The 19,793-nt window shown below is 36.5% G+C and overlaps 1 protein-coding gene across 1 annotated transcript in view; it reads right to left on the minus strand.

The window, feature by feature from the left end:
• Positions 1-19,793, minus strand: part of LOC131064168 (uncharacterized) — a 97,249-nt gene that overhangs the window by 44,135 nt on the left and 33,321 nt on the right. The window contains exon 2 of the mRNA XM_057998203.2: positions 9,781-9,980. Within this exon, the coding sequence (XP_057854186.2) occupies positions 9,781-9,980 (200 nt within the window). The remainder of the gene's footprint in view (positions 1-9,780; positions 9,981-19,793) is intronic.

Raw genomic sequence — 19,793 nt, forward strand, 5'->3', positions numbered from 1 at the left:
AAGTAAACTGATGAACACACATCAGTATGCAGTCGAGGTGTAATGCTCGTGCCTGCACCAATGGAATACCAAAGTGGTTGTGTGTTTTCCACTCCACACTGGCAACATTAGAAGATGACTTACCACTCAACGTTGAAAGAACAACTTCATCAACATTACCATCATGAGTGCCATCCATTTCCTAGACAGTGGTTGTAACAGTACTAAGGTCCAGCGTGCAAGACTTGGAAGGAATCATTTCCTCCTGACCAGTCTGCCCAATGATAATCTCAATAGAACCAATGTAAGGCCTTGTGCCCAATTCTTTGATGATGCCTGAGCTTGTGTGTCATGTCCCCGGGATGAATGTATCAGACATATTTTATAATGATGTATATCCTAATTTTCTGATATTAATAATATCCTAAACACTACATACTAATTAATTAATGAAATCTATTATTAATTATTATTTATTTAATGGTTAGATGTTCAATTCGTATAATCACGTATGGAATCGTGGCGGTTATATTATGATGGAAACTAATAATAAGTTCATTAAGTGTATGTGACAAAAGGGCACTAGGCGTGTGCATTTCTAATGGTTGTGACCCAAATCGATTGCCCATCTGGACGGGACGTGATCTAGAATACAAGTCGCGTCTCTCCTAAGACATGACTCTTAACTGATGGTTGGCAGTATGATAAGACCAGGCATTTAGTTTGGGTGCACACACGGGAGAAAAAAGAAGAAAAGAATATTGTGGTATAAGGCGGAAAGTATACACGGCAATAGTCAAGTATGATCGCATACTCAGAAACTAAATAAGAATTACGCCTAACTATGACAGGTAGTTTGTAATTCAAATCCCATTAGGACCAGTATGATACGATGTCATTGTGAATAGATTTGAATATAAGAAAATACGGGTAATTCAGATTATCTAAATTATCTACGTAATGCTCAGTCTCTGCGAATTCTGAAATATTAAAAAATTTTGAGTACGTTGCATAACTCAGATAGTCTGGGGATGGATTACTAAACATTAATATCAAAATTATAATCTGCAGATATTCTAGTTTAGAGGAATTAATTTACTACAAATTAAGATACTAATATGCATGAACTTAATGGTCAAAGAATCTCGTTAACTAGAATTGGACAGGATCAAACATTATGTGAAAAAATAAACTCCAAATAACATTGAGTAACAGTTAATTACAATTAAATTGTGCATTTCACGTATTCTTTAATTAATCAATCTATGCCTGTTCCTGAACGCTTTCGTTTTATGTATGATTATCTTTGTATTAACTCCACTGGTTGATAATCAATAATAATTTGTTGTACGAATAATGAAATCTGATAAATTAATCTATAATAAATGAATTAATAAATATCACTGTGAAATCTCAATCAATAATTCAGAGGGATATGGGGATATGCAGGAGGGGAGTTTGCCCACCCAAGAAGTTAACTACTGAGTTGTGGCAGTAGCCCAGGGGGGCAAGTGACTGCTCCTGGGCTTGGGTTTGGCATAGTATGGCCGCCCCTGACATGTCCTAACCCTTTGAGTTAAAAATGATGATAAACAAAAAGGAAGGACCCACGCCTCTTGGCCAGGAGGGCATATGACTGCTTCTGGACCACTATGGACGGTTGGGAAATTCCACAACAGTTCTTTACTAACATGAACAAAAACCTGTCTCTAATAGTAGTCATTGGGTTATATTAATAATGTTAATCATTTGTTTAATTTGTTGTCTAAGTTAATATAATTGATCTCATGTAATTGTCTTTGGATGATATTAATTGTGTTCTAAGTAAGGTATTTTTTCTTGTTATTCTGATTTACTCTTGTAATAATTTATCAGGTAGATTGAATCTGTATTACTACTCTCAGTAGGGGACATCACACTATGACCAAGTCCGATGTGTCTGAGTCAATGACAATCCAATCTACTCAGAGTGGTCTCCTGTAGATATAAATGATGCCCAACATAGGTGCATAAAAACAAATACCAACCCCTGTCAAACACCTGGCATAGATCATAACAACACCATGTAACCAGTAAACTAAATCAAAGATGGAGTAAAAGGTATCTCTATCGCTCAAGGAGGACAAGAACTCATCATTTCCCCATCCTCTAACTCCAAAGTGACAATCCCAATCTCTCTTATCCATATCAACAGCCACTGCCCTCAAAGTGAAATCTGACAGAACCCTGTTCAGCAACGTAGGACAGCCATCAATCAATGAAGTAGGAGGTAAAACCCATGAGGAAGGTGTTGGGATACTACAGCCAATATGCTTCTCTCCATACCGCAAACTGAGATCAATCGAGAAGGTGCTAAAGTCATAATGCGACATCTCATACTTATTGATTTCATCCCTCAATGATTTGTTTGACCTCCAAGGTTCTTGCATAATACTCATGGCCCATGGACTTGCAATGGAATTCCCCGCTTTGTGTAAGGAAAAGTGAGCCATGCTCAATTGTAAACAGAGTTCATCAATTTCTTCCTCTTTCCTTCTCAAGGCATCTAAATAGATCTCAACTAGTTTGAGAAGGTGATCACGATCTGAAAGAAGGTGCAAATAATTTGTCTTCATTGTTCCCATACCTTCTTTGATCTTCTGCAAGCTATCAAGAGAAGACTTCGCTTCAATTCCCTTTTGTCTTCTCTCTAACTGAATCATACAAAGGTAATTTTCAACCAGCTTGTGCATCTCATCATGATGAGATAATGCTGCCACAATCCCATCCTCATTCACCTTCAACTGATTCCTCAAACTGTGCAGACTATGGGGTGTATGAACAACTTCTGCTTCACATGAAGAAGCATCTAATGGTGTCTGAAATTCTTCTTCTGCAAAGTCCTGTATGCATACGATATGCTCTGGAATTAGGTCAGCGCTAATTCTACCCATAGAAATATCCTCAATGCCCTGATTAAGTGTCTCGATACAAGGGGGTTCAATTTGCCCCATGCACTCATCATCCCACTTAGCTGATTCACTAGAAGATGGCATGCTCTCTTCATGAAGTTCTATTGGAGTAGTATTGTGATCATAAGCGGATTCATCAAGGAAGTTCGTATCTTCTCCTGTTTTATCAATGATAATCTGCAAATCACCAATGAAGAATTTTGAATACCGCTCACCTGTAGTGATTGACTCTACCTCCCTAATATCCTCTTTAACTGAATGGAAGTCATTATCCTTTTTACTTTCATCAGGCATAGTATAGGTGTACTCAAAGCTGTAGCTTTAACAATTTCATAGCACTCATCTTCAGTATGTCTAGGTGCATGCACATCTATGGAAACATTCTGGAAATTAGTCACATTGTTATTTTGAGGCAAGCTATTCTTCTCAACATCTGAATTGATTCTCTCCTAAAGAGAAGGTGAAACCTGTAAACCCAAAGAGATCAATTCTTCTACAGTCAATTGTTCCTTAAACTTCTCAATCTTCTACGCAAACAAACTTCTTGAGAGGTCGTAGGCTGCAGTTGAAACATGCAGCTCTCTTCTCAAAATGTATAACAAATCAGACCGCAACTGCTTACAAACATCACAATTTTCATCTAGGATCATGGACAGGATGCTGAACATATCTATCTTCACCTTGTCCGGATGGTGTTTCCCGATTACAACAATGAAACAATGAAACATTTGAAGAATCAACTTATCACATTGGAAATCCAACATAATGACAAATGATCTGATCCTTGCCATAATTTCTAAAATTTTAGCTCTCTTACCAAAAGTAGGGGCTTTGACATCTTGTAACCCATTTAGACTCTCCACAATTGGCTGTAGTACCTCATTTAGTATGTCATCATTATAAGGAACTTTTGGAGCTATAAACCTCATAATTTCACTTATGCAAGTGACAACTGCTAGTCTTATCTCCTCATCTTGATGTCTCACCAACTCTAGCTTGACCAATGAATGCACCAATGGAGACATAGTTGTAGCCATTGTTTGTGAAGGTGACCCACTAACCTTGCAGAGGCAACTTTCAGCTTCCTCCAAAATGTTGAGAGTTGCTTTAGCCCGAGGTAAGAGTTTGAATTTTTCACCTACCAACTTAAGTCCCTCTTGAAGAACTTCGGTAGCCTCATATTCTTTGTTCCGTTTGTCCAATTTTTTTAACATTTAAATCTGATGTTGCTTTATTGATTCCAACCTAGAAAATTGTTGTTCCCACAAAGCTTCCATTGATTTGCTAAAGTAGCCAACTGAAATTTTGATATGCAAATGAATAGCGGAAACAAACCAATCTACCCAACAGACTGGCAGAATTTTTAGCTCTGATACCATTGAAATGGCCCCTACCAATCTGCCCTGAAATTTTCAACTTGAGTAGCTTGACATTTCGTCAAACACTTTGCATGCCAAGTCTGAATTTTGAGTTTTGGGTTATTGTTTGTGTTTTTGATGTTTCTTTCCAATGTCAAATGATGCAAGAGCGCATAGAAATGAATGAACAAATTGCATATATCATAAACAACCAAATACTCAATGATAGATCACTTATTTAACTTCATTTCAGAACTGAAAACATGATTAAACAGGTCTGTAACAGTAGTTTTCAGACTAGTTAAGCTTTGCAAAAATTAAGTAGTAAAACATATGGCTTGGTCCCAACATACCCGTTATTTTGTATCTTTATTGGGTTACAAAGTAGTCATAAGTGGCATAAATAACTGAAGATGAGGCCTACACGATCCTCATAACAGATCTGATATAAAGTAACCCACGAACTGAAGATTGTGGCAGCCACAAGACAATGTATTCCAACCTGATTTGAGGCATAGAGAAGTATGCAGCAGTTAGAGGTTGGAAGAAATCACTATAGCGGAGCACTGTAGCAAGGGTACTGTAGTGCAACAATGTTCACGCCACTATAGCAGCAGTTCATACAGCAAGAACGGCTTCAATTAACTCCAGAAATCTTCAAGCTGTATCTCCCAACAATGTGAAGATTGTAAGCAAGAAGGAGTTTCGTCCTCCAAGCCCTTGAAATCAGATTTCCTTAGAAAATCCAATTAAAAGCATATCTATAATGTCCCCATTTTTCGTGAGCATCAAAGTTCAAGGGATTAGACTATTACTTGGACTCTCATAGGCTAATATGTTTGGATAGAGAGTCTCAGGGGCAGTTAATGGAGATTGTTGTCACTCCATGTCTTCAGTTCAATCCCAGGTTTAGTTCCAGGCCTTTGTATATCAATGTTTGAGCTTAGTTAAGGAACTTACTATTTATAGTAAGTCAATCTGGCAGTGAAGCTATTTTTAGTCAAGGCACCTGTACACATGGGGGTTATACAGTGTTAACCCCAGCTTCTGACGTCATGTCAAAAGACTGAATATTGAGGGAGATATTAATATTTAAGTGGTTAAATTAAATTTTATCCTAAAGGGGTAATTATAAGGTTATATTATTAACTTTATTAAAGGTGGGCCACTTAAATATTATAAAGTGAATATCAAAAAGGTATGCCTAAGTGGAGGATTAATTTAATTGATGCATAAAGTATATTAAATACATTTTAAATGTATTTAACTCCTTTCAAGAAGGAAATCGTACTTGTTGGGGAATTGTGCCTTTTTGAGGGTTATAAGAAGCAAAGAAGACAATTCAACCTCATATTATTGATTATTTGACATTGTTTCTTTTTGGCTTCTCTGTCCAATTGTCTAAGACAAGGGTTACAACGAGTTTTCACCATTGGAGAACGATAATTCTTCATGGATTTGTGATCTTGTGGCTATGGAAGATCAACTGAATCATTGCATTCTGAGAGGGCTTCATTCTGGAGTCCATTTGTGCTTCATCAGAGCTTATTTAATTCAGTTATTTGCAGATTTTCAAATAAAGAGAGTTACACTTGGGTGAGACGCCTTCATTTAACAGTTACCAACATCTGGGAGGCAGGTCATACATTCTCCTTGGCTGGCCGTACATTTTCAGCTTGGCACATGTGGTCCTGAAAAGGGGTGTTTGACTAGGAAGGTTGAAACGCCTATCCTTTTTGCCTTTAGATTACTTCACCTTGATCGCCTAGCATTCTCAGGCCATTCCATCTCTATTCTAGCTTGGAGAAATTGCATTCTGGACTTGTGCACCCTGTTTTGTCAGTTTCACAGTTTTGGCTGGCAAGTTCTAGAATTTTCTTATTTAAATAATCTGAGGACCTCTGGGTATGTTTTATGTATTAGTTTCCATTGTAGCAGTTACTTGATACTTAATATAGTTGCAATTGCTCTATACTTCTTGTTAATTCAGTTTTATGTGCATTTCTTGTTTGGCGCACTTGTTATTTTTTTGCTTAAAATTCTTCAAAACCTTGAAATTACGAAAACAAGACAGCATTTGCATCAATAGAAGAGTTAGAACCAGCAAGGTTCTTACAATATCATTCAACCAACTATGTCTAAGAATGAGTCCTTCAATCCTTTTTATAACTTCATCCTGGAGGTTGCTCATCCGTCTTGCCAATGTGGGATAAATAACACTTCTTTTAAAATAATATTCTCCATTTAAGTGAACTATGTAAAAGGGAACTTTTACTATTTAAGACACGTTACTTTATTGTTCCCAAAGTATTTAATAACGATAAAGTTAAATATTTAATTTCACTTTAATACTTTATTGTTAAATAATAAATACCTCTGATTAATCAATAATTCACCAGTCACCATTAAATCTTAATTACTGACATCCAAGCCAACCAGGAATTCACTAAAAAAATTGAGTCATTGCCATAGATGCTATGATAAACTGGTTAAAACAACTCGAAATGGCCTGAAACTAGAAATATCTAGGCCAAATATCCTCAAGATCCCTCCTATGTCCAAGTTAGCCCATGGGACCAAAGATGAAAATATCGGCTTAAAATCAGCCAGATCGCGATTTATTGCGAGGCAAATGGCTGACTGATTTAATTGGCGTTAAAATCGTGCCCGATTTTACCCTAAAAAATCGCAATGTTTTGGCAAAAAAAATCGGGATTGTTTTCAAAAACATTGGGATTAAAAAATAAAAAATTGCATCATTCTGAAGTATTTAAAATCGCCTTTTTAGGGCTCCGACTTTATCGACGGTTTCAGTTCTGAAGCATTTAAAATATGGTAGCATTGAAATACGACAGCAGATGGACATTCCTAACCATTCGAAATAATACGGCAGATTTTTCTAAGCACTCTGCAACAATTCACGTCAAGAAATTGAATCGAAACATTCACTCAAACATAACTTGGAAACTATACATTAAGCAATAGTTTTTTATTATTAATTTATGAGACTTATATTGTTTCGAAATATACATTACTATACATTACTTTGAAACAATACATTACTTGGAAACTATACATTACTTTGAAGCAATACATAAAGCGATAGTTTTATTATTATTATTAATTTATGATTATTAGAATTAAACTTTATTATTTTAATATTTAATACAATTATATTTGAAGTTAAATACTTCTAATTTATTAGTCTAATATTATTTGTCTAAAATATTAATGTAAATTTTAATATTTTTAATCAATAAATATAATATCATATATATTTAAATTTAATATAATTTAATTTATAAATTATGTACTCAATTTTATTAAATATATGGTATATTTTATGTATGTGGTATTAAATTAATATTTTAATTTTATACTAATTTTATATGTTTTTATTTGAACAAATTTGAATCTATTATTTAATTTTAAACTATTTTGATTATTTTGTGAATATAATATTAATATTTTAAAAAATTAAATTTATATAAGGCGAATTTAATGTCGAATTTTTTACTCTTGTCGAACTTCATCCGAATTTTATTGTTGTCGAACTCGAACTCAAATTCGAACCTTATGACTTAGGCTGCAACTTTGTCGAGTGTGCTCCCTCACCTGACGCCATTCACAGGTTTCTTGCTCATTTTTGAAACTCAAAAGTTTTAAGTGTTAAAAATACTGTTAAAAATTAAAATGTTAAAACTTAAAACTCCTGGTAACATATATATATACATATATATGTATTTAAAACTTAAAACTAGATGTAACAGTGTTACAGTAATGTTAAAACTCTACGATTTATAGAAAACTAGATGAAAAAATGTTACTGTTATATATATATATATATATGTATTTAAAACTTGAAACTTCAGATAATGTATTTGTTTTGTATTTGTAAATGTGTGTGTTTTTAGAATATTTTAAAAAATTATATATTTTCAAATGTTAGATAATTTTGCCGATTTTTTCCCGATTTTTTGCCGATTCCTGATTTTTTTTTTAAATTTCGGCCAAAAGATTTATTGCTGATTAAGATATTTACATCTTTGCATGGGACCATGGCGAAATGGGCTAACGACCAATCATCTAATGACTAGCTAGAAAGGGGACATTACAAAGAACTCACTAATTCACATTTGGAGTCTTCTAGCATTCTATTTGAAAGCATAGACAACCAAAACAAAAAGGAGAAGAATTGAAATTGTTGTAGGCTCCATATTATCAAAAATCTTTTCTTAGGAATGGCTCAGCAAACCAAATGATAAAGTTTTTTAATAAATTAGGAAACATTGGATTGGGTTAGGAAGTACTGAAAAAAAAAATTAATTGCCAAAATCACTATCAAAATATTGGAAAAACAATTATGTAAAAATGAACAATATTGACAAAATTTCCAATTTAATCATATGATTAAATCATGATTTTTTCAAAACTCGTGCAAGAATTGTGATTCCCAACAAAATTGCAATTCAATTAAGAATTAACCACAATTAAGTTGCAGTTTGTTGAACAAAAAACTAGGTTGATTGATTAATTGAAAAATCCAAATTTTTCGGGGGAAAAATCAGCAACAAGGCCGAGCAGCAATTAATCGGAATAAATTGCAGTTTTATAAAGATTTCTACAAATATGTTTGTCGCAACAAGAAGGTGAAGAATAAACCAAAAATGAGGAAATAAACATGACGGAACTGATACTTGTATCTAAACTTCTTTTTTCTTTTTTTGAAAAAAAACACTCTAGTAGAAGAGAAATTGCCACTACCATTTACGTTCTTCCCCTTATTCGGATTTCCCAGGTTATAAATCAGGTGCTTGTGTTACATTCTTTCTCCATCACAGACATTGATTTCTGTTTATTTAAGAGCATTTGCCCTGCTGTTTGGTGGTACCAAGTAGTGCAATGATTGTAATTGTTTGAGTCGCTGATTTATAATCAGATTGGGATTAATTATATATCATGTAATGGCTACATGCTGTCATTGAACAGCTATGTGCTTGCATTCTGCAATTGTATGATGTCAAACACTTGTTCTTTCTATAGTTGTATGTACACCAAAAGAAATGTCTACAAATTTTCTCGTATGATCAATAATCAGTATTAAATCACTGGTAAGATTTTTGGTCATTTGAGGGTGATGGGGATATCAATGTAAAGATACTCTACAGCTGAATATCAACGTTCCAGAATTCAGTCAGGACTAGAGCTTGGGCCAAAAAAAAAAATAATATTTAAATTAAATGTCCTTTAATGTAGTTTAATGTTTTATGAAAAAATTATGAAAACAAAAATTAAAAACTATATGAAATAGTTCTGAGGTATTTAAAAGAAATAAAGAAAGCAACTAAAAGCCAAGCTTATCACATTATTAACATTTTAAAATGCAGTGCAGATTCTGCAGAATTTTAATTTTATTTAAACAATGATCATGTGACCATATAGAATTCAGATATGCAAGCAAAATTCAAAAAGTGATTCAAGCAATAACATACCTCACCAATCTTTTTTAGAAGCTCATCAAGAAGTTCAGCCCGTCTTTTAGAATTCTCTAAAGCTTGCATCACCTTCTTTTTCTGCAACAGCATTTCTCTTGCAGCAGATTCCTTACCAGCTTTGACATTGGCCAGAGCCTGTAGTTGAAGTTTGTCCACAGCTTCCGTTAACCTCATAAACCGAGCTCTTGTACTGTTTGCTAAATTGCCAAAGAATCCAAATTGACAGGTAAGGAAGATTTTATTAAGTCATTTTTAAGCTAACACACCAAACATGTTTCAGTAAAGTACATAATTTGTGTACAACTCCTGAAGCGTTAGAAATATAGGGGACTGTGTGTAGGCACAAAAATGTAGAATTGGTGAATATAGGTAGCAGAAAGTGAAAAACTTATCACCAGATTGATTGTGAATCAGAAAAGCAAATGCTACAAATGTGTATTATTTAATACATAGAAGAAGCCAAAAACACTTGGCTTAGTAAATAAAGGAGGTACATAATAATGAAAACCTCATCCATAAGAAAATATTTTGTAGTTCCCTGTTTGCCCATGCTATAGTATCCTGAATTCTACATCTTATAGCCCCACAAAAAGTTCCATTTTTCCTTTTACAATGTTGATTATGCACTTTCAAGCTCATGTATGGAAATGTAATATAGCATTAACCCTAGTCTATGATTATGCTGATGCTAATGCCTGGATCTATATGCCTCTTTAGAAACAGCACTTCAGAGACAATAATGTAAATTTATCTTTGCTGTGCTTGGATCTGCTATGATGTCTGAGTACATCCGGAAACTCCAGACTACATCCCAAAGTTGGACAAATTACTTCATGAGCATATCCCTTATAGCAATTACCATATATTCAAAACTCATAGAGTACTCACAAGTTAATTGCATGGTCAAGTAACTCGCTTTACTCAAGAGTGAGTTTTGGCACATTTTGCAGCAGAAATCATGGCAAGTACTCTTGGTTACTCAATGAGTGTAGTCAAAACTATCCCAATGCAGTTTGCACACACGCTGCATGCATAAACATGGAAACTATATAGGTTTTGTTTCATTTGAAGCCCTCACACCCTCCCTTCTGATTCACACAGCAATCATTTTCCTTTGAGCTCTTCTTGTCCAATTTTAAGCAACTGTGGAAGTGAGATTTTGAATATTTTCAAAGATCTTTCGGGTCTTTATTTATTTCCTCATTATTCTTTTCAATTTAGTTTTACATTTCTAAATTCTTCCAAGCATTTAGAAATGTTGTTTTTTACATTTACATTTGTAATGCCACCTTCTTCGACTTAGGTGTTTGGGAGAATTTCATTAGCCTATTTTATTCCCATAAGCTCATTCAAAGAATTAAAATGGGAATAAATTAATTAATCGAATTAAGTTGCCCTCAATTAAGGTTGTGAATGACTTGTATTTAACTAATTTTTATAAAGGAACTTAAGTCAAAACAAAAATAATGTAAAGTCACGTTATGTGGACCACAAAAATTATTATTTTAATAATAGTGGATTTAAAATATAACTTCTCAAAAGTTCTCTCAAAAGTTATAAAAGAGAAATGAAGGAACTCATTTTCATATCTTGGTCGTTTTATTTCTCTTAATGTGAACACAAGGACACCCAATAGCAAGGAAAAACCACGAAACCATGTGAGAAACCACTCTGGTTCACTCATAGAAACGGGACAGACTTGCCCGAACTCGGCGAGTCCGAGTGCGAGTCATGCTCGGCGAGTCCTAGGGGCTCGGACTCGGACTCGTCCGAGTCTGGCGAGTAAAATCGCTAGACTCGCCGAGTTGGCGAGTTTGGCTCAAACTCACCAAACTTGGCGAGTCTTGAGCCCCAAACTCGGCTACTGCCTAGCTTAAGTAAAATGACAAAAAAAACATTTTAAAAAGTTTTTTTAAAATGAATGGTCTCGTCTTTGTTCACTACAACCTCTGCCTGAGAATGAGAAAAATTAGGGTTACAACATATCAGCCAACAGAAAAATAACACCCGACGCCTTTATTAAATAATAAGTTTTTTTGGCGTCACGGGGCACTGCCCCTCGACCCCGCCCTGTATCGCGACAAGGAGTGCGCAAGGGGCGCTGCCCCCAAACCCCCGTCGAAAAATATGGGGGGAAACTGCGTCGATAGAAGTAGGGAAAATTTAACCTCCGAGTCTGACACTAATTGGATCGACCAGGTAGATATAGAGGCTGAGACTGTAGCCATGGCAGAGGAGGAGCGGAGAGCACGAGCACAGACTGGAGATTCAGAGGCAGATAGTGACACGGATGTTCCTGATGTTGGTGAGCATGGCATGGTGTCACAGGGAGCGGCCATGGCTGTCCAATCATCCAGGACCTACCTTAGACGCCTTCGCAGGGGGCCGGGGCCGGAGGGTGCTGTCGTGCAGGCTCCTCTGAGCCATAGGCTTGTAGTTGTATTTACCTTTGGTATTTGTATGAAACATTTGATGATGATCATATGATGACATGTATTTTTTATTCCATGAGTTTTGTAATATTGTATACATTTGACAATATTTATATATCTATGTTTGTTATTTTCTTCAGCTACAATTTGCGTTTATGCTTATGTGATTGATGTATACTTGTGTATGTAATCAAATGAGCCGATTTTGATGATGTTATTGTGTCTTTAAGGTGTATTCAATAAAGGGTGTCTGAAACAAGTTTTAAATCTTTAAAAATCTCTAAATTTCTTGAGTTTTTCACTTTCCCGAGTCCAGGCGAGTCTGGAGCCGAGTCCGACGCCGAGTCCCGAGTCCGAGTCCGAGTCGGCCTTGCCGAGTCCGAGCTGAGTCCGAGTCCCGTTTCTTTGGCCATTCACCTAACAATTGGACCAGCAATAAACTCGCCACCATGTTGAACAAGGAAGAATTCAAAATAAATGAGGCCGCCATAACCATGCATAATGCTCAAGGTACACATCCAATCAATACCCGCCACCATGTTGAACAAGGAAGAATTCAAAATAAATGAGGCCGCCATAACCATGCATAATGCTCAAGGTACACATCCAATCAATACCCTATTCTAGCATATCAATAATTATTGATGAAACAAGAACAACATACTAAATGGCAAAGAGACCACCAATCACCAATTGAATCAATCATAGGAGATATGCATTTGAAAAGAACATGCATGTTGTCCTCATTTTTGTTTCCAAAAATGAAGGACCACTACAGTGAAATTTTTATGAAAAATTTGAAATTTTTACTCTATGGCACGCTTCCCGAGGCAGAATTTCGACTAATCCTTGGACTGGCTTGATCCTCAGTCCATTCTCGAACTACGTTTCGAATTTCGTCCAATTCTGGGTTCGTTTGCTATGCCTTTCCTTCAATTTCGGGTTTTAAAACCCAGACTGCAGGTGGAGAATTTTCTTCAAACTGCAAGTTTTAATGATATTCATTGTTATGGTCTTTGTAGGGGAATTTTTGATCAATTACATGTGCACTTTTGTTCTAAATATGTCACTTGTAATTTATTTTAAGTTTCCCCTTTAATGTTTTTATCTTTTTATTGTTTTTTGGTCATTTTTAGTTAAAATAGGGGTTTTTTAGCTCAACTGCAAGTAAACTTGCAGTTTGTTCAAAAAACCCCTACTTTAATGGTTTTCACATGTAATAGGGATTTTAAATCCCCATTACATGTGTGCAAGTGTTTAATACTTGTTGTAGGGATTTTATTTCCCCCTTACAAGTATTTTTAAACTTGCAGTTTGTCTTTCAAAGCCCGATTTTAACATAAAGTTCATTTTTGACAATTTTTAAACTTGTCATTTGTCCAAAAAAACCCGATTTTGGCTTAATGAGTGAAAAGGTGAAATTTTAAACTTGTTGTTTTATATCCAAAACCCGATTTTAAGCATGAAAGAGGGAAAAGTGCAAATCGAACTTGTCATTTTATATCTAAAACCCGATTTGCTTCCTTTTGAAGAAATCGAACTTGTCATTTGTTTTTCAAAACCCGAAATGCAAGAGGGAAGCGATTTTGGACTTTTTCAAAGCAAAATTCGTGGATGAATCGTTGGATGAATGAGGCGTTTTGGGTTTGCATCCTATCTTCTAGCATTTTTGGACATCTATCATGCCGTTTCAAGGACAAATTCGCTGGTTTTTACCCTAAAAACAGCAACCACGTTTTTTCCTAACGTGAATCATTAATGCCACGTTTTGAGGGGTTGAATCTTTAAAATTTCGCACACTCCTAGATCGTTTTGATCTTTCTTCCTAAGGCGTGGAGGGTAAGAGAAGTTTCGCACCATTTAATGGTGCATTGAATGTGTAATGTGTAATGAATACCACATTTTTCACAAAAACGTGACTCTCTTGGCTGCGTTTTAAATCCTTTGGCATTGATACCTCTTCAAACACCTTTGGTGTTATTGCTTCAGCAAATACCTTGATCGTTTTGCTTCAACAAACTTGAAATGAACACTTTCATTGGCATTTTACTCTTGCAAGTTTAAGATTGCTGCCATTTTTGGGGGCATTTTCACAAAAACGTGATAAGGGTTTAATAGTTCAGTTTTGCTTCTTCATCTCAAGAAGTATTGCATTATTGGAGAAGCATTTTGATTTTCCAATCAAGGTATGTTCTTCCTTTCTTCTCTTCTTTTTATTATTTTCATGTTTTCTTCATTTTTCGTTTTTTGTTACATTCTTCGCATGTGTTGTTCTTCTCTTAAAATTGGTTTTCATGAAACGAATCTTCCCTTTGAAATGCAATTGTTAAATTGCATTATTCTTCTCAAAATTCCATCTTAGCTTGTATTCGGGATTTTTAATCTCGATTACAAGTTCGCTGGAAATTCTTGTTCTTCCCCTACGGTTGAGGAATTTAATCATTTTTGGTTAAATTTCCAAGCTTGAAAAATGTGAAATACCCCTCTCTTGCAAATTCGGGTTTTGAAAACCGGATTACATGTCGAAAAGATCTTCCCATTTTCATGAAAATGACTATCCCGGATATTCCCATTTCTATCCATCCACGTTCCCCATATCCGCACTTTCCATTTCCATCATTTCCCGCAAGTCAAAATCCCATTTTTCATCCGTTTCTCCATTTTCGAATTTACAAGTATACTTGTATTCGGGTTTTAAAATCCCGATTGCATGTATGTACTTTCCAACTTGTATACTTGCGAAAATTCCCCCAAGATCTGAAATTGGTCAAAGTCAAGATTTTCCCATTTCTACATGTCTTCCCTCTTCTTCTCACAAAACCGTGAAATTCAGAGATCAAAGTTTTACCCATTTGAAAAAAGAAAAAATGATATTTGCAGTTGATTATGATGTGGCCTTAACCCTTTTAAGTCTTCATCACAGCATTCCAGGTTCGCAATCAATGTCAGATTTGCCGGCATCGCCAACTCCAAAGAAAATGAAATACAAATATGACAAATACCAGAATGAGGTTGCACCTTCCCAGGTATCTTCTCCATTGGATCGTATCAGGGACACAGAAATAGGACACGTTGATATGGCAGAATTCATTCACAGGGTAGAAGATCCACAGGATAACAACTTGCAGCGGCTGTTGGACAGCCATATCCATCATGCGTCTTCTTTCCCAGTGGCTGCCCTAGAACCTGAATTTATTCTTGCATGCGCCCATCATTTTGACAAAGAGTCAAGAGTCATAAAAAATGATGATGGTGAAGCCATAATTCGTCTTGATGCGGATACAATCGAGAAGGTCTTCAAAATACCTCCTGCACCTGTTTATATGGAAATCACCAAAGAAAGTGCAGCAGAGTATTATGTGAAGAGAGAAAAAGATTGCAAGCGCCACATCAATAGGTGGATTCATGAGCCACGTCCTTCCTTCTCAAGATGGGCAAAGTTGTACCGTTGTGATTTCAAGTGGGAGATAGGAGACACCATCACTCTTCTCAGCAGAATGTTAGGCCTTGAGCACTCTAATGTCTTTGAGCCATGGATGTATCAATTCATCATGTTCATACGGCAGTCGCATCACATTTCATGGGGTGAAATCATCAGCGATGCTTTGTGCGAGCAACTTGCAGCGGTTCCTACCACTATGACCTTCTTTATGAATTCTTATTTGGTATATTTAGCAGCATCACTTAGACACTTTCCAGGTCTTTCTACCAAGGGTGATCGCTCGCTCATACCAGTTTGGGAATATTATGACCAGCTGCCCTTGAAACCTAGCAGACTACATTTCAGAAGAGTCCAAGACGCATTCTTTGGATATTTTATGTGTCAGTTTGACATGGATCTCAGAAATAAACGAGTATCAGATGAGGCATGGGTCAAGGTATCTGAGTATGGGTGCTTATTCCTGCAATTTCCCACCTTCACCTACATGAGGATTGGGTGCTATGATGGACAACCATACATGCTTCCAAGATACCCGACCGATAGGATAATTCTTATGGAGTTGGGAAGACAGATTATGGCTGTTCATACTCTTCAGTCTGCTAGACACAAGATTGGAATGGGGATCTCCAGCACAAATCCATTGAAAATTGGTCGATACTCCCTTGTCACATCTGTGAAGGCTAAGGCCATGGAGGTTGAATTGCAGGAAATCAAGCTTAAGAGGTTCAAACCTAGAGCTGATTTTGATTATAGAGGTATGAAGGAAAAGATCAAGAAATCTTTTGTACATGTTCATCGCATTGAAGACATCTGGGCAGATCTCCGCACAGAAGCTGAAGTCCTGAAGATGGATTACTGCAGGCTCACTGTTGAGCAAATTGTTGACTTGAACTTGGCAGATATCCCACAAGGGATGATTGATGACGGGCGTATACTTGATCCTGAATACACTTCACGGAGGGTTGAGGAAGCTCCACTTCCTTTGATTCAATGGTCACATAAAGAGTGCGTCTCCATTCTTGACAGATTTCAGCCTATCTTGGCCAACACTAACGCATGGTTGAAAAGCAATGCTGTTAGACTTATCAAAATCAAGGTTGGGAAGGAAGATGATTCTACAGGGCCTCTCGGACGGAAGTCTGAGATTCAGATTGATAATAAGGAGGGTGCTTCATCTTCAAGCACAAGGATCAAATTACGAGTTAGTCGTGCAGTAGTGCTTCCACCTGAAGAGACAACTACTCGTGGGAAGGAGAAATCACGGTTCCATGTTCAAGTGGTTGATCTGGATAATCCAGAAGAGGGGCAGCAATCTGATGATGCGCCTAAGTCTCCAGTTCTAGACACGCCTCACGAGGTCATTCCTCCAGTTTCCATTGAGACGCCTCTTTCTCCTCCTGATTTGCTCATTGATGAGTCTCCTCAGAATGCAGTTCCTATTTCAGCATACGAGCCTTCTCCTGATCAACAGCGAGAAAGTGTGTTGAAAGTTCCTGAAGACATTCCCATTTGCATTCAGTTATCAGAAATTGACACTTCCACTTCTGGTTTTGAAGAATTCATGAGGCAATCTTCATGTCCGTTGGTAACTGAGCAAAACATAGTCGCTATTCAAACAGATATTCCTCCCAGGGTGACCACGGTGATTCAAACAGAAACTGCTTCTCCTTTGCCTACAGCTGTTACAGGAAGTGAGTTGATGACTTTGCCTCCATGGCTTAGTTCTTTCACCCCGAAAAGAAAGAAGCAAGAGATCTCACCTGATGCCTTCGACTACCAGCAACTCAAACAGTCCAGATCCAAAGTTGCTAAGAAGGCGAAGACTATTTCCAGGGTAACTGTTGATAGCAACAAGATGAAGGTAGCTGAAATTGTGGAACCTATTGCAGATAAACCACTTGATGAAATGTCAGCTGCTGATTATAAGGTTACAAAGGTAGAATTGGGCAAGCAAACACATGAGGTTATTAAACATGATGCTCAGTTTTCTGTTGCTTCACTAGTGCAAAGATGTGACGATCTTCTTGCTAAGAAAAACAAGCTAGAAGAAGAAAATCGACAGCTCATGGCAGCCATCCATAAAATCACAAAACCTGCTGCCGAAGGGAGTAACTCTATTGGTTCTTCTGTTTCCCAAGAATCGATTCGTGGAGTGGAAAGAGCTGCTCAGAAAGTACAAGCACTGGATTCCTGGGTTGATCAGCTTCATGATCAATGCGTGCAAGTAATAAAAGACATTTTTCAAATAATGTCTAAGCTGGAAACCATTGAGGAGAAATTGGATCAGACTTCTAACACTTTCAAAAAGAATCTGGAAAGTGTTGAGAAAAGTCTGGCAATCTGGCGTACCTTGCCCCAACAACAGCTCAATATCCTGCAGGATCACGCCATCATTTCTTCCAGGGTCATGTACTTGGAATTCGAGGAACTCATGGAAAATAAAACTCTTGTTCTTAAATCCCTCATTGAAGAGATCAGCGATGCAAGGAAATTCCGGGATGAAGTTTATCAAGGTATTGTTTCACATTGTGAAAGGGTCTCTTGCAACATAGTAAGTCAGGATGGAGAGCTAATTCCAGAAGAAGAAGTTCTTGCGGATTTACAGATGAGGATTCATGGTGAATGGAGGAGTGAACAATTCTCGGCAGTTTCAATTCAAGCATTGATGAAACATCAAGCCTTTTTGCATGAGATCCAGTCCATCCTGGATAGAGACAATTCCGCGCTCCTCCGCTGTCACGACACTATTGTGAAGACTATGGTAGTTGCTAAGAACACTCATGAACCGAATCCCGAGGAACTACAAGCGAGCATCCGGAAATTTCAAGGATTCATGTCTTCACAAAAGGCAACTTAAGTGTTTTTCAACACTTAGTTGAATTTTCTCTCTTTTGTAATCTTTAGTTGTAATTTCGTTTTGACAAGTTACATGTAAAAGTAATTTTTGTAAAATACAAGTTACACATTACTTGTACTTTTGTAATTACATGTAAGGCAACTACAAGTTATGTCCGATTAGGACTGTAGTTGGAATAAGTCTTAGTTAGTTAGAGTAACTCTTAGTTAATTAATGAAGTCTCAGTTATTTATTGAAGGAGTCTTGGTGGTTGAGAGAATCTCTCAAGTTAGTTAGGATCCTCCCACCTTTTTCTCAAGGCTCCTCTTCTATAAATACTTGAGAGGTCCATTGTAAATATATCTTTTTGAAAGCAAGCAAAAACTCTGCCAAATTTACAGCAAGAAGTCTTTGAGCTTATGTATGTGAATTGAAGGTTTTGAAGAATAAGAAAGAAGGATTACTCAAGTTTTGAGTCTTTGAACTACATGTTTGAGTTTGAATCTTTTTATTTCTTCTATGCAAAGTGTTTCTAAAGGAGCTTAGTCCAATCTGATTTGAAGTCTTTGAGCTGCAAGTAGAGAAGATTAATTAAAATAGGAAACCCTCTTGAAGGAGCAGCAAGTCTTTGAGCTTGCGTCTATTCTTGAGGAAAAATTACTGTTTGATAAGAAATAGCAGCAAGTCTTTGAGCTTGCATTAGTTCTTGTCTTTGTGTTAAAAGAATAGATTATTTCAGTCTTTGAGCTGTTATCTTTTATTCGTTGTAAAATTTAGTATAGCAAAGGGTAGATAGGACTTCCAATAGTCAAGTCTTTGAGCTTGATATTGCTGTCCCGTCCCGAAGGAAGTGACGGAAGTATTTGCGCTTTCAGGAAACTTCATTTCCTTTCTCTCATTTCACTTGAAAGTAGTTACTGTTGTTCGTTTTCAATCGCTATCCTTTTCTGTGAAGAGAAAAGGATATTGTCTTTCTTGAAGAAAGAAGAAAGATTGTTGTTCCATCCCATTTTATTTCAGTTTTAGTTAGATAGGGGGAGCCTTCCCTTAATTAGGAGAGTTTTTACTCGTGTGCTGTGGTTGAAACCACAATTTTGTATATTTCCCCCAAGTGTACAAAATTTTCAACCAACAATGCAAACTCAAAATAAGATTAGAGTAGGTGAAAGTGAATAATGGACAAGGAGGTACGTAAACAGTTCAAACCTTATTTGAATACAAATCATCCATGCAAAAGCAAAGCAAATCAAATAGTGAACAAGATGTGGAAGATGGATCAAATACACTATGATGATGAACA

Source organism: Cryptomeria japonica, chromosome 1, assembly GCF_030272615.1.
Source record: "Cryptomeria japonica chromosome 1, Sugi_1.0, whole genome shotgun sequence".
Taxonomy (NCBI): Eukaryota; Viridiplantae; Streptophyta; class Pinopsida; order Cupressales; family Cupressaceae; genus Cryptomeria; species Cryptomeria japonica.